The following is a 21,207-nucleotide window of genomic DNA, read 5'->3' on the forward strand; positions in this document are numbered from 1 at the left end:
AACACACTGCAAACGGCACACCAGAGCAACAGCAGTAGCAGTGCCTCCATTCATTCGGAGGGTTAGTCTTGTTTCGGCCGGCAGCAACGGAACATCAGCGGAACCGGGGGAACGCCGTATGTCGTATGTCCGAGTGTGGCCACCGCGATATACCATTTCTGTTTGGGGCGTTTCTCTCTTTAATCCGCGCCTAAAACAACGCGCCTGTGTATAGTAGTGTTTGTACGCTTGTGTTTATACTGTTACTGGATAAGTGAGGTGTCGGGTGCGCGTCTGTTGCGTCGAGAATAGCAGCATTTTCGGAAATTACTATTAGACCCGTTCGCTACACTTTTGTAACACTTCCATCGAATTTGCTGCAACGATACATCCAGAGTTGATTTCGTTTACCAGTGAACACCGTCGACGATACATATCGCGATCGCTGGCAGTGGTGTCCGGAATAATGATCACATCCCCCAACACCATCACCAGAATGGCTGCACAAGCGAGTAGCTTACGAGGCCCTCGGTCCGTTATCGATTGAGAGCAACGATCGGATCGTGCATCAGTGTGTGCGTGCGTACGTAGGTTGTTGGTGAACGATTTTTGCAAAACGATTAGTGAAACTCCGAAAACATAACCATTAACCCAGCAATTGTAAGCAGCACAAACCGTCCCCCACCCTCGCCGGCAGCCAGGTTGAACAGCAAAATTGAAAATGTTTTCCCTCTGCTCCAAGCCCGCCACCACCAATAACCGTGCACCACAGCAGCTCCAGCACGGTAAGCTCCACAGCCTCCTAAGCTGTCTCTCTCTCTCTCGCTCTCGCTTTCTCTATTTTGCTCGGTTTCAAAGCAGACCCTTAGCCTTAGCAACAGAACCATCAATTTGATTGCGTAAAGTGATCCCCTTCAGGCCATCCTGCAGCTGGCCCATCCATCGCGCGTAATTAATTGACTCCAGGGCAGAGAAGACCAGCACCAAGTCCTTTGGCTCTGGTGTCTGGTCTGGTCCTGGGAAATGCGAAACAGCATTAACTTTGAAGGCGCACGGCCAGGGCTCACAGTTCAGTTCATATAATCGTGAGCAGTCAATTCGGACTATCCTTTCACCTGGTCCAAGCACACCTCCCCTAGCAACCCACTTAACGATCAGTTTAACCTGATCCCGATCCCGATGGGTTGAAGGCAGGCAAATGAAGACGCGCCTGTCCGGACACCGTTACGGCACCTTGTCACTTGCCAAGCCCGGTGGAAGGGGAATTTTAACTTTCGCGTTAGGCCGCCGTTTTATGGAGCCGTGATTTATGGACGTGATTATGAGTTCATTATACTCGCGAATTGCTTTTCAGCCACTCGCCGGTATCTCTCAGGTATCCGAACCCACCAGGCAAGGGGCAAGACAAGGTAACTGTTGGCACTGTGAAGGACCTGGTCACTGACTGACGCATCTCGCATAACCTTGGAGGACCTCGAGATGGAGAGAATCGAGACGTGCGCTTCAAAATTAAAAGGCACTCCACCGTAGCAGCACACGCAGGATCAGTCTGGTCGATAGATCAACGATGAAATGATGCGAGCAAGGTCGCGGTCTGATTATCGCGCAAAGGATACCTGTTGGTAAAAGGGCAGGAAACGGGGAAGGTGGCTTGTGTGTCACCCCTTGGTATGGCTCGGTCACACGGGTCCTCCTTCGGTTCTCGTATCGTTTCGCATCACGCGTCACCGTGGCGCGAGCGTTTCGCAAATTTTGCGTGTGATCAATGACCGTGATTAGAAATAATGGCCACGCCACGGACTGTGTTCGAAGCACAGTCAGCACAGGTTTTGAGGCCGTGCAAGGAACGGAGCTCGAATACATTTTTACACCACCCGCCTCCCGTGTACAGCCGATGGTTATGGTCGCAAGGAATAGCTCCGGCTCCGGTCCATGACTAAAGGTAGAGTTAGACGAGGGCTCATATCAGAACGGTGTGCTGTCTCACTGCCTACTCCAAATCGTCCGTAACGATAGTAATGAACATAAATTCTGTCCAGTTTGATTTCGTTTGTGTTCCGTTGCATCCGACGTGCAAAAGGAAGAAAGGAAGGAAGGAAGGATCGTCCCACGTGCGCCAACGTGTGCCAGAAGTCAGTGTCCGCCTCGGGTTGGATTCCTTCTCTTCCATTCCTACTACCCCCGCAGGGTGCGCGGCGCCACGGTCTGCGAGAAGAGTGCTTCTGGTTTAATGTTCATTAAAATTCATTTTAACGATCAAACGTTACCATATCTTACACTCCCCCCCGGCCCTTCCTCCCTAACACGAGTGCTCCATCGAGATTCCGTTTTGTCGCTGTGGCTGCGACTCCCGCGACCATTCCCGGAGTCCGCCATTATCAAGCGACTCGAGCGAGTGTTGAATTTGAAGGGGTTTTTTTTAGGTTTCTTTTTTTTCTCGTTGTTCTGCGCACCGACCAGAGTGTGAGCTTAATCGCCCCTCCCCCCCCCCCCTCCCACTCCTCTTCACATATGCTTGCTGTTTGCTGACTGAAGCACTGTTTTGTGTCCTGGTTTCTGGGCGCCCAGGAAAAGGGCTCTCGCTGGAAAACAAGAATGATTATAAGAAATGGGGAAACAATTTTCCTTCCAACAACTCACCATTATCACACAGACATACATACACACATACAGGAGCACAAGAGCAACCTTATCGGACACAACAGTCGGCACCTTGCGCCTTACGGCCACACAGCCAAAATCCGCCACCGTCCAACAGGGTGCGAGGAGGGTGCGTGGGTGCCTCGTCCGCGCTCCTGATTACAGAATTCCTGCGAGCCGGTAAAACTCGTAAATTTCCGGTCCCAAAACTTGTTGAGCGAAGGCTGTTGCTGGATTGTGTTCGCTGTGTATTCCTCTTCCTCTTTGCTGTTGCTTCCCTTTCTCTGGTCCGGCCTCCTGGTGGCCTCTCTCTCTCTTTCTCTCTCTCCCTCTCTGAGTGATTCGAAATTCACCTGTTTTTCGTTCGACTTGCGAGCGATGTGTTTTTTCTTTTCTACTCTTCTTTTCTTCCGTTTGTCTTGAGACACGCAGCTTGGCATGGTACGGCATACCTGGCTAAGGGGCATTAGGGGCTCGGTCTGTTGTTATGGCACTTGGAACGTTCCCTTCTGGTGGCAGAGTGCCACCAGTGGTGGAATGGTTCGAGTCCAGTGCGATCGATGGAGGGACTGGAATGGAATGGAATGGACAAAACTTGTCCCGCACGGCCGGGCTCCAGGTTTCCATTCGCACAAAAACATGAAATCGTGAAACTGTCACCAGCCGTTAATGGCCGACGAGTGCGGACCGCGTTGTACGCCCAGAAGTAACTTTTCGCTTCGAAAGTTTCCCCCTCACCCCCGGGTTTTAAGGGCCATTGAAACCCCTGTGGGGGCGCGTGGGGTGATTGAGACGAAACAGGGTCTCCCTGGTAGGTGTGCCATGATGATGCTCAACGTTCGGTTTTCATCAGCATTCAGTTGGATTCGATGGAAGGTATTGGCATTTACTTCGTGCGGTAGTACCACGGTAGTGGCTTTCTTCCTTCCAAAGTCTTGAGAGAAATTATGTTTCATTTAACGTTCATCAATAAGACCGTCAGGTTGTTTCGACGAAGTTCAGATCTTTCCAGGGGTCGGGGAATTTAAATTAAATAGGAACTAAGGGCTAAGGGAACACGTTATCCGTGCCACGTGATATTAAAGCTGCAAAGTGAGACGAAGAACGAACAAAATCGAATACAGATAACTGTTATGTTATTTCTTTAAATAATTTAGCAAAAATAGCTCGATATTTGTAGTTAGTCCTGCGTAGAAGAGCTGATCATTGCCTGATGGACATCACGCTACAGCTCAATCAGTAATCCAATTCCAATATGAGGGCAAATACTTAATCATACTATCTTCGCGCAATTCAATTACAAGCTATTATATCTCCAACTACTACAGTCCATTTAAGTAGTCTAAATCATGCGAAAAATGCTTCAAGATTTTACTGAAATGTGACTTTGAGCTGCCCATTTCACTTAACAAACATGATCATTTAAATTTTATGTAAAAACATGCAGAACATGATTAGAGAATAGGAAAATGCACCTTCCTCGCTGCGAGTCATTGTTTTGTAGTAAAAATAAGTGAAATTCATGTCGAAAATGGCATCCCCAAGAAGTGTAACATACACCGTACCAAAACTGAGCGAAGATTCATTTACATTTAAGACATTTACAATCATAGCCAATATTTCACTAACATTATGTTATTGAAAATTACTGCTTTCTAAACGCACTGCGGTTAGAAGCCAGCGAAAGCCCACGTATGCCCACGTATGATGATCTTTCTGATATGCTACGTGCATTAGCTAAAGCCGACTAACACTAGCACTACGAGATTCCAAAGGTATCACAATTGAATTTTCTTCTAACTCTTGTCGATGCACTCATATCACACAATGCCATAATAACACATTTCTGGCATTTTTAAAACCACTCATCACTTTTATAATCATATAAAGAACCGCCCTAATCTTCCTTTATTACAGATCCACCGCAGGTCATAGCTTGAACCTCAAACATTACGCCCTGGCCCTTGTGCTGGGCCTGCTGGCTTTTAAACTCAAAACACGGTGCCGGGGGAAACTTTTGCAAGCGTTTATAAAATGCTTCTCGTATAATAAAAAAACAGCAACATTCCAAGCTAGTCAACATTACCTATCCTGCTTACCAGAACTCCCACGCACGACAGTCTCATCTGTGTGTGTGTGTGTGTGTGTGCTGGTGGGTAGATGTGCGAGTGGTTATGTGTTTTTGACCGCGCGGACAAACCTAGCAAACTTTCGTTTTTACGATCGCGTTGATTTTTACAACGGCATCCTCCGATGGGCTGTATAATCAAGGAGCACTTTTTTCTGGTGTTTCAACTTTACTTCATCCGAAAAAATATGGGCCGAGCAGGCCGTGACCGTTGTGCGGTGTGATATGTTATGCTTTGCGCTCCGCTCCTGGAAAATGATCGCCATTTCGGTCGACCAGCACGGCGCGTTTCCTCTGACCGCAGTTGATGTTCTGGTTTGCTGTGGGTAGAAGCAAAATGTTGTTCACGGTTGCGGCGCCACTCTCGTAACATTGTCTTAGATAATCAGCGTGAGTCAGCAAAGGGGCGGAGCGGGGGGAGGGGGGTTTCTCTTACGAGGAAGGTTTACAAGCTACGTAAAATTCGGGAATATTATTGCGACGCCGAACCGTTGCGTAGGTAGAGGTGGGTGGTTATTGCATAGGCTTATGCTTCGATGACGATCACTGTTTTGCTCAGCACCGTACATCTATTTATGGCTTCGGAGCATTTTATGGTAAAAAAAAACGCCCGTTTTGATAATAAGGGTTACGTTACCTTTACTTATTGATTTAAGTTAATAAAACAATATATTGTCGAAAGGTGAATGGATTGTGCAAGCTGAATAGTTAACTATTCAACCATCTCAACCATTGTGTAACGATCCTTGAAAGTAAAATGAAACTTTGTAGGAGCATGTAACATGCAAAACGAACCGAGTTCGAGTTCTATGAACAATCCAACCATGAAAATGTCCACCAACGGGGGGGTGCCAGCAGCAGTGCCAACTCTTGGCTACACCACAAAGTTGCGCAAGAAATCAGACACATGCATTCCTTCCAGTCATACTTCCAGTCACTGGTATTGTTTCTCCTTTACCATTCCTGACTTGGACACCAAAGAATGGAGAATTAATCAAGAACCTTTCATCGGCCTCCGCAAGCGCTCGAGAAAGTTGCTCCGAGTCCGAGAGGCTCTCTCTCTTCACAGCTCATTACGGGGGATTGTTTCAACCGAAACACTACTGCTTTGAGATGGTCGCGCGCGGTTGAGAAGCTACCAAATGGAGGGAATCGCCGCCCAACGAACTTCCTTCTGCTTCCCTATTGATTGTGGCGGAATAATTTCCCAGCAAATGCGTGATTCTCTTTACTCAGTAATAGGATCGCCCAGTGCGTGTGTGTGTGCCCTGCCCCCCCGATCCTGATTGACAGGTTTTACATCGAAATCCTTTCAGAACACCCAACCAGCTCAACGATTCGAAGCTCCGTGCTCGCTCTCCGTGTGGTGCCTGTGGTGTTTCCTATTATTTCACGCTGCACGTTGCAAGCTGTACGTTGCCCTCGCCACAAAATCCGACCATCGAACCCGCTCCAGTTTCCTCCGTCGCACTGCTTTGATAGAGGAAAAGTTTGTAGCCTCGAGATCCCGGGGTTTTCACCTTTTTTTGTGCTGCTGCTGCTGCTGCTTCTGCTGCTACTGCTGCTGCTTCTGTTCCATTCCAGCTGACCTACTTCCGGATGGCTGCATTCGCTACCACTACAGGATGCTGGCGAAAGCTGGCTTGCACCCTGCAGGCAAGAAAACTTGTTACCAATAGTGCTTCCGAGCACGGTATCACCGTCACACCGACACACACGTGTACACAGACACAACCCGCACTAAGGGTCGTTTTCTGTCCTTTCCATTATGTGAACGCGGCACGAGGACACGGAATGCCGCAAAAAGGAGCAAAGCGAATCACCGATGATCACCGGGGATTCGCTGCTTCTGCTGCTGCCGTTCGTTCGGAGAAAAGCACATCTTGGCGAAAAGCAAAAGTGTCCTTCATTGTCGCTCATTTTACGCTTCGACGACTTTCAATGGCTGTTCCGTGCTGCGGTTTGTAGCCGTTCCAGCGATCAGTCGAGTGGCAGGATATGACAGTGTGTCGGTGCCGGAATGGAATGCCAAACAACAAGCAACCACAAACGGCACAAAGACATGGGCGAGCGCAACTCAACTGTCCCGGACTGTCACGAATCTGTTGCAACACCAACGATTTGCATGCATCCAGCAGAAGCAAAACGAATCGTGTGGTCAAGGAGTTTGTTCGATTATCGTTGTTCCGGGTGACCTACTTCAACGGCAGCCGAGCGTCGCAACGGCGGTGTTACACCGAAGCCACCTCTGCTTGTAGTCATGCAAGATTACATAACCGATCGAGACAACAGCCTGTCAGACGCAAACACCATCGTCTTCTAACCATTACGGGAGCGCACGCCGAATGGATGAATCGGATTCGGAATGTACAATCGAAGGATATACGATAACGCGACAAAGCAGCCCCAAGCATTAGTTTCATCTCGTGGGGTTGAAATATTCGCCGAAAAACACACGAGAAGTCGAAGGAAATGCTGACAAAAGTGCCAAACAATGCCTTTAAACAGACCAATCGAGACGAACTCTGAAACTGAAGCGATGAGGCGATGAGTGACAAACAGTAACACCCGGACTGAGTCAAGCGCCGTAAGATGGAGGAGACAAATCTGTCTTCGATATTGATGAATCGTTTCGCACCCCCGGGCGCGAGAGGCTAGATACGGGGATGAAGAGACAGCAGATCCGGTTTCAACTCGACGAACTCGACACGGCCTGCCTGGATGAGTGACTACAAATCAAGTAATTACATTCGTGGAGTATGATCAAAGCGTTTGCTGATTTCATCGTACAAGCTGAAGCTTGTACGTGCAACAAGATACAGCTGAAGGTATGGTCACTAGCTGGTCCTCTCACCACCCTGCAAATCAAGAGATGGGTGCTTCAACGAACGGTGCTTCACAACGAGCACACACACACACACACACACACACACACACAAGGCCCAAGGCGCTGTTTCGAGCTTTCGGGCCATCTCTAGCCAGACACCTTTAGTTTCCCTTTAGATCCAAAGTCAATTAGCTACCTGTAATCACCACAATGTGTGTTTGTGTGTGTGTGTGTGTGTTTGTGTGGGATTGATAATGAACTTTTCCTTGCTGGAACGGTAACGTTCGATCGATCGATCGGACATGATGCGATGGAATGTCCACCGGAATGGCATCTAAGCATTCGCCCATTGTTGTCTCGAGTGACTTCCAGGGGCACTCCAGGGTCGTACACAGTACTGTGGCCGCTCCGGACAGCAAACCGCTGACCGAACATTGCCAACACAATGGCAGTTTTCGTCCGAGAGTACCACCAGAAGCACTTCGCCTCGAGAACCCGCTTGACGAGTGCTTGTGCTTGTGCTTGTCCGTAGCTCGATATGCTAATGAACCACCGTGTGCGATTGAACGCACACCCTGCCATGTCTCTTGTGCACGTACACCACCGCCAGACTTCCGGTATTCGGTGATTCGGATGCTGCTTCAAATTTTCCTGCTCCACTCTCTTCCTTCTTCCACCGGATTCTCGATGAATCGCTTAGGCTTATCATGTCAATCAGGATGTCGGTTAGAACGGTTCGTACCTCTCCGGCCTGCTATCTGCACTCGGGGTTATCTCGGGGATAAGTGGAAATTGAATAGCACGTGGCACGTGGCCAATGTCTCGATCGATTTTTAATGAATAGAAATGCCTACGACTGCGCAAACCTTACGGGTCCGTAGCCGGTTTTATGCGTATCACTTTCGCAAAGCTCGGTAATAACAGGACAGACATCTCGTCGTTCATCGAACGTTAAGGGGACAGTAAAATGAATTTGATCTAATGAATTCATAGCAAAAGTAAGAGAACGTCCAAATTGAAGATATAGCATGTAAATAATTAACTGTAGCAACCGATCAGCACTAAACCTGTTCTAAGTAACTGAAGCTGCTACAATTCATAACTGGTATGTCTCATAGAATATTTTTGGAATCCTATTGTTTAGACTAAGTGAGTATGTCCATTGATTTAGTATAGAAAGAATGTGTGCAGCGCGCGAACTAAGAGCAGAAATGTCAGAGGAATTATCTCAAATGTTATATTTCATGATTAAGATGAAGTATAAAAGATGCATGTGAAAGGATGGCGAAATGTACGTGTTGGCGGATTATTTACATATTTAAAACATGTACCTAAAGTTTTCTCAGCTAACTCAGGGCCTTTTTCGCCGCAATTAGGAATTTCTTGATTTAACAAGCCATTCATTTGATTCCGGTCAGACTAAACAAGCGGCCACTGCAGCCGAAATATGAAATGTGAGCTGTTGAAGAAGATTCCCAGCATGGATGCCAAAAGTAAGAATAATCATGGAATGATATACCCGTTATGGTTGGCCAATAGCGTAGCTAAACTGAAAAAGAACAAAAAAAATACGACAATTCTCCTTCAATCATAATAGATAGATTTAAAAGAACAACTATTTAGCTATCATGTTGATGCATAAGCACCATAGATAACACATTTATCCAATCCACAGATAAAGTGAATCGTGATGCAAGCTACCCTGCAACCGAACATGTTTAAAGCGTTCTCAAAAAGGCCGCAGCTGCAACTGGTCAATACGTTCCATCGCTCGCCGAAAAGCACGCCTTTCCGCAAGCAAGAGGCCCCATTTCGAAGAATAGGTTCATTTATGCGCCTTGTTTCCTATCCAACAGAAAGCCTTTCTCCTCATCTCGGGTGATGCAAGGCGGCATCGTATCTCTTCAGTGGGAAATCTCGTACACCCTATAGGAAAAACCCGACGAGGCCTCCATTTAGTGGAGCATCCTTGGTTGCTCGCATCGCATTTTCCATTCGCCAGCGAAACAAACAAACTCCATGTTCTAGCTCAACTCATGGAAGTGAGCCACGGCGAAATGAGTTTGAGGTTGCGGCGCAGTAGTAATGGCAACATTTTGAGCGTTTCTTCGTCGAGTCGAGTCCGTCGAATCGGCCTACTTTAACCGTTGGATATAAATTTTGAGCGTGACCTTCGCCCGTTGCCAGGGCGCGTTCTCCGGCCAGCCTTGGGATGTGTGAGTGAAAGTCATCTTGGAATACGTTATTATGTGATTCTGGTTCGAGACTGACTGTTATTATTGTTATTATTTTTTGCTTCGTTTTGTACCCCCCCATCCCCCCCATCCAACCCTCTTTCCCTATTTATTCCTCCGGACACCGGACGCCGAAGACGAAATGGAAACATTTACCGAAGAACCCCTTAAACCTCTTCCATCTTTCCGATGGGAAACGGGTAGCTTCCGTTGAGCTGGTGGGCGCGTGCTCGACCCAACGAGCTCGAGCGTTCTTTCGTTTCTCGTTCCTCAGGCCGTTTCATCATCGGTCGTTCCTCCGCGTGCGAACGCGAGGCGCTGGAACATGAAGGCGCGCATGCAAAGAACCCAAAAGCTACACACACTGGCACAAGCCATTTTCAAAATGATACCCATTGCCTGTTCTGAATACTTAAACAGTGGCCCACAGTGTTTACGGCCAGACCTCGCAGCCAAAAACCCCCTCTGTGCGCGGGTGCTAGAAATTTGTCCCACCTAAACCCAGCCCAGCGGATCGAGCGGAACGGTTCGACGGTGTGTGCCTGTGTTAAGCTCCCCCACTCCCGCAGCGCAACACTTTCGAAAGGACCGTTGGCTCTCAGCTCCCTCCTACAGTGCCCTTCACACCGATAAACTGGGAAATGGAAGCGAGCGAGGTGAAAATTATGCAAACTGTCACGTTTTCCCGTGACAGTTTACCACACGCACACGCATTCTGATTAGTAACATGTGCGCGCGAAATAATACGCCCAGCGGTGACATTTTTCCAAGGTGTGTTTCAGTGTGTGAAAATGTGCGAAAACTGCCCCCGGCAGGTGGTCGGCGTGCGTGGACCTCCGGACGGACTGCAGCTATCGACGTGCGTGCCGAGACTAGGGCTTAAAAAAAACAACAACACGAACCAAGACCTACACGGCACGTAATGTTCGACGCAACGGGGCCGTGAGTTGGAAACATCTATAAGCAGTATAACTCGCCGAATGGGTGGGAAAGGAGAAAGGAGTTTAAAACAATCTTCAATTAGGAACATTTTGTGTGAGATCTACGACTTCACACGATACATTAAGCCTATGGTTGTTTCGGACCAAAAATGGTGTCATTGATGAAGATTTTTTGTGAAGAAACCCTTTCACATTGTCTTTTTAGCTAAATGTCATATTAAACTAAAACTTTCAAGCAAATTTGGTCGTATTTTGAGGAGGATTTGTTAAAAATTACGTGTGTGGCATCCAATCGAGAAAAGCGAGTCAGTAAAACTGTACTTTTAGCGTTGCTCAACGTACCTTTTTTGCTACATCATTCGAAATTGAACATTTAAATATTTTTTTGTTAGGTTATACGTGTATCCGGGTATTTCAGGTATCGAGTTTTTGTTGAATTTCCAATTTTTCGATTTTTGATAGGTTATTAAAGTTGAATTATTAATGGTTTTTACAATTTTGACTCAAAAAACTAGTTTTAGATCATAAAAGAAAAGGTTCAACAATTTAATAATAACCCGACGAGGCTACCTGGAAAATAGTGCACGGATTAAGTGTTTAAAATTTCAAATTGATCTAAACGTTGGTTTTGGGAAAACGGCTTGTATCAAAGGCGGTTTTTTCCAAAATCAATATCTTTGTAAATTTTTTAATCTAAAAATGTCACACAATATTGTTAAAAGGATAAGCAATCATAAAAAAGGAAAGAAAAAAAGGGAAGAAATTAAATACCATAGCTCCCCCTTAACTAACGAGATTGTGGAGAACTTTATTCTTCATTTAAATAATAAAATTCCTGCCCACCAGTATCCATTGCCTTTCTGCGAGCCTATGATGCTCATTTATTTCCTCTTAATTAACTTATACATTCCCCCATTCCCAAAAGATCTCTACCGTCACCTTCGCGTCAAATGGTAAATTTGAGGTAAAGAAGTTGCAACGAAGCATCCTTCGAAGTCATCCAAACTTTCCTCATTCCGAGAGCGTATTCTAACCGGGCAAAAGTTGCCCGCTGCCAACAATGAGCAGAAGGCAGGGGTAACGAATTCACTTAACTTTTAAAAATTAGCATGATATCTGCAACCATCGACCAAGCATCGTCGGCGGTCGGTCGAAGCCGAAGTTCCTCAAATTGGAGCGTCGCACAAAACTATTACGGAGAGAAACGACGATATGTGATATGATGGGCCCGGGGGCTTTTTATGGTTGCCCGACGGGTTCACTCATTGCATACCAGCCACCACCATAGCAAGCAACTTATTTGCATTCGGCTCGTACCATCGCTATTCTATCTGTGCCGGTGTTATGATAGCAAATTTCACTAGGACCCAGTACCAGACATCAGGTCGCCTATCCATAAACCTGCACACTGTGGCTCCCTTTTTTGGAGACGATGTTAGGGGGGCCTGGTGGAAGGGGGCCGGTTTCGCCATTCCGCACCGCTCGTCATCAGGCTGCCCATTGCAAGGCCGCACGAACGAAATACCAGAACAGCAGACACGAGGGCGAACGAGCAGTTTCTGGGCAAAAGTTTGAAGATTTAATTACCATCGTCGACAATCCGGCCTGATTTTTATGAGAATTGCTGCTGAACATTTGTATCTTCCAGCGTCCTTCTGCTGTCCTTGTTGCACCGCATATGTGTGCCGGCAACACGGGAGCGAGCAGAACTATTTCACGAACCACTTTTTACGACGTCATCATCATAGCGTTCCTTTATTATGTTGTGGTGCAATATTTAATATTTACCTTTCTATCATTCTTTTTCTCTTTTCAGTTACCTGTAAAACATGCAATTGTAAGTATTAAAAACACGTTTTGATGGAAAAACGTGGACTGTGAACATTACAAGTTTTATAAAAATAACTAAATTTTTTATTCATTATAAATCATTATTTTAAACCATTCTTCAACGTCGCTCAAGAATAAAACAAATTTCACTTTTTTTATTACACCATTCTCACTATATTGCTGCAGTTAGGGCCTGATGAATATTTACAAACAGCTGTTAGTGGCTAGCTGGATGCTTTCCACCTAAACTAGAGTACTTTTTCCTTCTCCGCTAAAGCAATAAGCGCTAACACACACTCACACAGACAAACACGCAATTACCGTTGATGAGCTTTCCATCAGTCTCGGATAGAGTCGGTCCCTATTTGCCACCAGCTGGAGAGCGGGCCACACCAAGCATCGCAAATAGTTTTTTTTTCTCTCTCCCAAAAACCCTTCGAGGGACCGGTCCAAATTGGATTATTTCCTTTTTTCCTCCCTACGTAACTTCCAGTTCGTTACCTGCTGCTGCCGCCAACCATCCACCACTCGCCGCTCTTGGTAGAATAATTTTTTCCCCAATAAACGAAATTGCACCTAGTTCGTTTACGTTCGAGTGAAAGTCACATCTAGGTACAACGTATAACGGTAACGGATAGTTGCTGCCGTGCTGCCGTCCAGTGCATCAGTGCATTCCATGATCATGGTGACGCTCATTTAGGTAGATTGCATTTATTGTGCTGTGGAAGTGCCACATGGAACAGGAAAACTGCAGCGAACGTAGCCCGAGAAGGCTTTGAACGTTTCGACAATCCCGACAGCACGAGGATATAACTTTGTCATTTATGAAAACGACAAAGCCATTTCGAATACGATGTGGTTTGATCTTCTTCATTACTGATGCACTCATATGGTAATAATCGATTTTAATGAATCGATACGGCTAGCCTCACATGCCGTTCTATGACGTATAAATTGACGTATTCCTAGTCAGCGCACGATCGAACCGACCATCATTATTCACTATAAGAAAATCTCATTGTAATCCAAGGGGCAATTTGGACCATCAAACAAGTCCGTTGTTAGTTATGACGATCACGTTTCATATAACGTGTCTGTTGGAATATTATCGACGAAGTAATGAAGATAAAAGGATGCTCAACATGCTCCAAATGTATCTAGGACCCAAACTATACGCACTCCAGACTACATTCAGAAAACTTTTCTTTTTTTACGTCGAACAGAAACCTCTATTTCGGTATTTGTTTTAGCGCACTACACATTCGGTTCTAGTTTTCCTAATCAATTTATTTCCGCATATTAGTTCGCATATTAAATACAAGATCAGCATAACCTTTTTTGCTTTTTCTCATGTAGCAGGTGTATAAGCTTAAAGTTAGCGTTTGCTTCTAGATGGATTTATCGAGTAAATTGAGCTGTCATTTGTGTTTTTGCATATGTTAGACACCTGTTAACGTAAATCAGTGCTCATCATAAGTTATTTCACGCAAAAACGAATATTTTTTCTTGCGTATTCATGTCAAGTTTTGTGCCAGAAAAAGAGCATATGCGGGAAGTTATACTGTTTTGCTTCCATTTGAAGAAATCGGCTGCCGAGTCTTATAAAATGCTTGCAGAGGCCTATGGTGACAGTGTACTAGCAGAATTCAGTTGCAGATATTGGTTTCGTCGATTCAAAGATGGCCATTTTGACTTGAGTGACAAAAAGCGTGAAAATCGACCCAGAAAAGTTGAGGACCATGATTTGCAGGCTCTTTTGGATGAGGATGATACCCAATCACAAAAAATACTTGCCCAGCAGTTAGGAGTTACTCAACCAGCCTTTTCTTTTTTTCAACAAAAAAAAATAATTTTAAGCTTATACACCTGGTAAAATAATTCACTTTTTCTTTAAAATTCATTTTAAAAATAAATTGTCAAACACGTTGATTTTGTCGTCGCGAATGAAATCGGGTGTTCAATCTCTCTTGCATCATAATAACCTTTCATATAACACCTAAATCGGAACATTAGATTTTAACAATTTTACGCATGGGCAGTGACGGCTGCTATTATCTGAACTCCTGATAACAAAGTACGATTCTTTTTTGGTACATAGACCTTTAAATCGAACAATCGTCTTAAACAAAACAATCTTCATGTTCCGCCCCAAAAACGCACATAGAAATTGGGTCAATTCGCTCCAAACACAACCCGAGCTGTTCTGACATTTACATTTACTAGAATTAGTCGCAGGCCTCTTTTTATAAGCAGGGATTTCGGCTTCTACGCAGCGCACGATTGCTCATCGTACCATAAAACGCCCATGTATCGAAATACACACTGGTTGGTCCAGATGTTCCGGAGATTATGCACACACATACACAACATTATGTTGCTATATATTTAAACCTATCACAAGCTTAGCATACAATAAGCTGTTAAGCTTATAGTTAAACTCTGTTTATGACACAACATGATATTGGTATTGGTTTAATAATTTTAGAAAAGTATTTATAAAACGTTATTGCAACGAAGATGCTAAGCTCACACGTACGACCCTTACCGTCTAATCGTACCAAGGAATGCCCTTTATACGATTACCTAATGTACTGACGAAACGGATATCTGTGTGCTGTGTGTTGAGTTCGCTACACGGAATTGATCACGTCACGGGATGATCTAAAAAAATGCATGAAAGGTTTGTGAATCTAATTAATCAAAATCGCACAACAACCATTCTGCCTACCGACCGGAAGACAACACAATGATTCCAACACCCCCTCCAGCGTATGGCGATTTACGTAATGAAAACATTACAAAACAGACGTCCAGCAACCGACCAACCAGCTCCAGCGCAGGCTGATGAAAGGAGATCGCGCAAGGGTATCGTGGTATCCGTATAAAAAAAAATAAAAAAGAAAAGGCGTCAGCGACCTCTCCATCAAACGAAAGGTATCGCGTACCGCGAGCCGCAAGAGCCATAAAGCCTGCGTGACGAAACGATATGTCCCTAAAAACGGACGTACGGCCGGTGACCGTCGGCCTTTACGCCAATCCGCGTTACCACCACCTCCACCGTTACCACCGTTACCACCTGTCCTGATGAAGCAGAGGCAAGCAAGGCTGACCACGGGAGTTTCACTTGGCACTTGGCGTTCTTGGCGCGGTTGGCGGATTTCCCGTAGGTAGTTTTGCGCTTTTTTCCCCTGCCTTCCAGCCCTCCCTCATTTTCCTTCCAACATCCTTTTGTTTTCTCGTTCCGCGCCAGCACCGTAAATTACACGCCATTTCACCGCGCGCGCGCTTCGCTTCGGCGTTTTATCGTGTCGCTGACGTGTTCTGTTTCGTTTGGTACCGGTCTATTTTATTATTATTTTCGTCGCCGGTCGCCGCTCGTCGGTCGTTGTTTTTTTTTCGTTTTGGTCTTTTTGTCATCTTCGCTTGTTACTTCTGTGCCACAGCGACAGCGACAGCGACCGCGGAACACTGACAGCGTCCCAAAGCCGATGGGGCTTAAAGGGAAGGTACAAACTTTAATGAGATTGTTTGTGGCTTTGGTGATTTACTGACTCGGTAACGGATTCCCATTTTTCATTTCCCATCTCCCGCCGCCCGCGGAGAGTGTACGTGTAGGTGTGGACATTGTGCTGACTGTGGCTCGTCATATTTCCATTCGCTAACGAATCAAATTCGTTTCCGTCTGTCGCTGGCTTCTGTCCTATTCTTATTGTGACAGCTAGCAATCTTCTTTCAACCGATTGGTTCACAATAAGGCGCAATGTTTTGTCTATTCTGTATGATTTCTGAATCATTTCCACCTCGTAAACGCTCCTATCTCTTGTTTGCTAAAATCAATTGTCTTTTAAATGCTCAAATTACAAGGGACCATGCGCCTCCATCGACATTCGGTCGTGACGCACATGTGTACTGTTGATTCACTTGCCTTTTCAGAGCGTATTCCCCACATAACCAAACGGGCCATTAGTCCCAAGTCGCCCTCTCATCGTTTAGTCGAACGGCAGCTGGTTGCCAACTCGCAGCAATGACTTAAAACAGATGTTTGAGTTTCTGCGACAACAGCATATCGAAAACAGGTTTACGATCACATCGGCTTAATAGCGTAAGCCAAAGAACAACACATCCCAGCACAACGACCAACGGCATTTGTTTTCCACCGCAACTTTCACCGGTCTTGATGCGCCACTTTGTTTGAGTTTATTCAATGATGATAATCGCGAACTCTAGTGGCGAAGAGTGCCAATAAGAACGCTTCCAAATAACCCACAACTCGGGAGGGTATATCTTCAAGCGAAGTCCGGAGACTTTTAGCATTATTCGTTTGGGGGGCCATGGGTTCGGGAGTACCCCGGACTGGCAACGTTCCAGCGTCAGTTCACTCGAATTGAGGGCCTAGTATTTATTTGAAAGTTAATCCAAATAAATAAAAAGCCAACAAGAGTGCCGCAGCTCAAGTGTACTAGGAACACTCTCAAGCCACGTTAAACTTGGTGTTAATGAAAAAGAATTCATCCTACACCTTCTCTGACAACGCATTGCAAACGAAGAAACCATCTTGTACATTATAGTCCTTGCAAATACTATTTTAATCGCTTTTCTTCGCCTTTCTGTCTCTTGCAGCGACGGTCGGGAAGCAGATCAAAGGAGGCTACCTGCTACGCTACCGAAGTAAGTATCACGTCTACATTCCACCCCCCCAACCACCAGAGATCACGTTCCCCCCGTGCATTTACTGCATTTACTTTATGGAATCTAGCGTCGCGCTACCATAACTCAATCCATTATTGAAATAACTTTACCCAGGAGCCGGCTAGGAGCAGAAGAAACTACCCGCACATACCAGCGTAACATGTGGAATTACTATGCCCCCGGCAGTCGTCAACCCTGAACTAAGCATTACAGTGGTTACCGTGACAGTCGGCGCAGCGAGGAGCGTTTGAAAATTCCGTTTATTTAGATGAATTATTGGGATCTCTTAAAACGTTTCAAAAGCAACGATACAACATGCCTTCCTACACCGGTTCTTCTTCAACATGTTTCATTTTAATTTTTATAATCCTCTTCCCCCGGTGTACCGGGGACAAACAATGGACGGTACCGTAATGGGCGGTGCATGAAGGCCAACCATGGTGACCTGCACTACCTGTGCTCGGTCAGCTTTTCCCCTGTTCGCCCTGGGTCCTAACCGTACAGCGTAAAGTCACCGTAAATCTCTTCTCCGCTTCTGCCTCCGTGTCTCTGAAGCACTCACAGCGCTGGTAAGCAGAAAGCAATTCCATCAATCACCATTTTTATCCTGAAGAAGAATGGCCCCCGAGTATGCGAAACATCCCGCCAGGCCTCGGGAAGCTCTCCCCGGAATGTGAATGAGGGCGACGCTGCCTTTGGCTGAAGCTAAAAATGGAAAACCCGTAGGACGAGCAGCTCATCCGTAGTTGGCGCCCGTATGCAGTGTGCGCGAAAACCGTGACACTGTTTCGTGTGATGAATCGTTCCAACGATATTCTTGACGTTTTGTTGTCCTCCCTCCCCCGCCACACCATCTTTCCGTCTTGCCCGTTGCACATATGTGCGCTCTTGGACGCGTCTTGCGTATTCTTTTGGCTGACGGGCATGGCTCTGTAGCACGTAGCGCCATTGTGCCAGTGCCGTTGCCGTGAAATGCATTCTACAGTGTGGATAACATTTAATCAATAACAGCTACCAGCAGCAACAGGCGCAAGATCGTGCAAGACGTTGTCACAATCGTGGGCCGGGGCGTGTACATTCGTATGCCATCAGCTCTCTACAGCTCTCTCTCTTGCTCTCTTTTTCTTGCATTCCATTCCGAAATTGCGAAAACCCCATTCGCTACCCGTCGTGCATGCCACCAGCAATGTACAATGACAGGCCTGGCGAGAAGACATTCCGCTTCAACGAAAAGCAACACAATCGGCCACCCGACTGACCTGCCCTATCTGCTATGCTCCATTATGCGCCATTTGCGCCACCAACTTCCCGCCATTCCCTGGTATACGTAAATTGATAAAATGACAAAACCAGTTCTTCATCATCTCCAGTGAGGAAGCAGCTTTCTGCCTTCAGCATTCTGCTCTGCATTGGGCTTGCAGCCAGCTTGCATCCATCACTCCAAGTCGACTTGACTTTGCTGGTATCATCTGCCATTCGCACCTGAACGAGCAAAATCTACGCTTCCACCCAGAAATTTTGTCATCTAGGCCGGGAAGCAAGTTATGATGGAGCGTCACTGCCACTGCAGGCGAGGTGGAGGTGTCCGGTTTTGGGTGCGGGTGAATATCTCATGTCCGTGACCGATAACTTAATTCACAAACTGCTCTCTGTTCGCGGAGTTTCATTTTTCGGCCTGAACAAACTTGTGCGAAGTCGATGTCGGTGTGAAACCAATCTCTTCTACACTTACAGTCTTCAGTCAACAAGTAAGACACCAGCACACCAGCCAGCGACGAAGACGAAAGAACGCCCCCAGATAAACCGCTCCCAACCTCTAGCGATCTATTATCATTTACTCGCCACAACGCGGCTCAGTTCATTCTCGTGGTTTTGCAACCTTCCAGTGATGGTTAACAGCAACAAGCAACGGTACCGTGTACCGTCGTGACCACCGGCTTACAAAAAGCCATCCATTTGCCTCTACGAAGCACTAACTCACGAGCGCATGGAACGGCGAAGATTGAGTTTAGCGTTTTCCCCGAGAGAAGCATGAACTCCCACAGGCCGGAGCGTGGAAGGTGTTTATGGTATAATTTGATTGTCGCAAAGTTTTGCGACATGTACCCAGAACGCCTTCGCAAGGATTTAGTTTGTGCACGGTACGGTGGGTGGCTTGAGTCCGACACATGCCCACGGTGTTTGGCGTGTACGCTCAATCGCGTTGTTGAATGCGATACTCGCTGCGGTGGGTAGTAGCGAAAGAGTTATCGGAAAATTCAAACATACTCACGATTAACGCTTCTTCGGAAGCTGTATCACTTTATAAAGGAGTAAGAATTAAGCTTTTTGATGCGTTCTCACTAGATTTGCGGAAAGGTCTTTGGTTGATGGCTTCTACAAACAATGTTGCTTGTTAATTTGGGAATATGCAGCTACTTCAAACTGAATTACTTCTACTTTCCAAAGTTTTTATTTAGTTAAAAGTTAAACCAACATTCAGCGTACTAAGACCCGAAAGTTATGCGATGATAAATGTTGGAATGTTCAGCTATAACTTTATGAATTTCTAATACAAATACAAGCAGTTTTCGATGTTGTTGATACAACATGCGCTGGGACGTTACAGACATGATCTCGGGTAGAGTTGAATCGATGCCCGTGGTTTGAAAGTGATAACAATTTAACCTTTCCCATCGATTGATACCGAATCGATCCGGCGACTAAACCTGATAGGATCGATAGGCTATTATTTTATTATTGGCAATGATATTGACAATCGTAATTAATGAATGATGATGCCAATGATTATGATGTGACTGATAAATAATTGAAAATTGATGTTGATGACACAGAGGAGGAGTCACAGAGAAGTTATAATTGTTAACGAAATTAAATAAGCAATTGCTTGAAATCAGGAAACCCCAGAAAACAGGAAAAAGGTACTGAGTTTTGAAAAACCTTTTCGATGAACAATTTCGATGTTTTAGCATAAAGCAGCTTTCATTGCACGAAAATAACATGTATGTACAGTCAATTATGACTAAAAAAAACAGCTGTGAAAGTTATCCATAACTGAAACAAAAACAAAACTAAAATACAATTGCGAATCTGAAGAGAACTACAATTACTTTTGTAAAAAGATCAGTAATATTCTGTCGCTTAAATTAATATAATCTTTCTACTTTTGTGTTTCTACTATCTTCCCCCAAACAATCGTGTACTTACCGTTACAGCTTCTTAAAAGCAACGGTTATAAGGCAGCTTCCAAAACTCATCAATAACGCGTAAAGCGCGTTGCAAAACGAACACTTTCAATCATGCAGATTATTTGATTCACCTAGAGATGGCTTCCGTGAGCCACAGAAAACTCTTATAAACCTTCCTGACAACAGCACTGCTACCCCTAATGCTACTTAAGCTCGCCAACAAAATGGCGAACGTCACGCGTTTCCGATGAACCCTGTTCCACCCAGGGACCACCGAAACCATTGTAATCAGTCCTCGGCACATCACTCATCAGTCGCCGTACTATCCTAAGTTGCTAATGCTGGCGCGAGAATCGCTACCAAAAAGCGCTTCCCCCTTCAGGGGCACAACGCTGCGGCGTAATAATCCTCTGTTTACCCGTGCGCTTCGTGACGATATTGGACGAGCGGCTTCTCGGAAGCGGTATTTATGCTCTGGCTAAGCGTCGAAATTAACTCCTACACTTTGCGACTCGAAGCTCGCAGTTCGCAAAACTTCTACCAGCCCGGCATCACTGTGTTAGCACAGCTCCAGGAGCTCCCAACTCCAGCTCCGCGTCCGCTCGCTTGCTCGCGCGATTTCCCATCACTTTACTATTTTATCGGTATTGTCGATTCAAGGCCGCCCGCTACGGCTTGTCGAGATCCACGTCGAGATCGAACGAAACTCTTGCAAATCCGCGCACCACGCACCAGTTTCCTGCGGGGCAAA

General features: G+C 45.8%; 2 protein-coding genes across 5 annotated transcripts in view; both read left to right on the forward strand.

Moving 5' to 3' along the window:
• LOC125948283 (transcription initiation factor TFIID subunit 1-like) overlaps positions 1-21,207 on the forward strand; it is a 294,308-nt gene that overhangs the window by 194,242 nt on the left and 78,859 nt on the right. The window lies entirely within an intron of this gene.
• LOC125948292 (uncharacterized) overlaps positions 36-21,207 on the forward strand; it is a 48,025-nt gene continuing 26,853 nt past the window's right edge. For both annotated transcript variants that reach the window (XR_007468563.1, XM_049674226.1), the window contains exons 1-3: positions 36-764; positions 12,566-12,586; positions 17,200-17,247. Coding sequence is in view for 1 of the 2 variants with exons in the window: in XM_049674226.1 (XP_049530183.1) it covers positions 701-764; positions 12,566-12,586; positions 17,200-17,247 (133 nt within the window). In the remaining variant the exon portion in view is untranslated. The remainder of the gene's footprint in view (positions 765-12,565; positions 12,587-17,199; positions 17,248-21,207) is intronic.

Source organism: Anopheles darlingi, chromosome 2 (genome assembly GCF_943734745.1).
Source record: "Anopheles darlingi chromosome 2, idAnoDarlMG_H_01, whole genome shotgun sequence".
Lineage (NCBI taxonomy): Eukaryota > Metazoa > Arthropoda > Insecta > Diptera > Culicidae > Anopheles > Anopheles darlingi.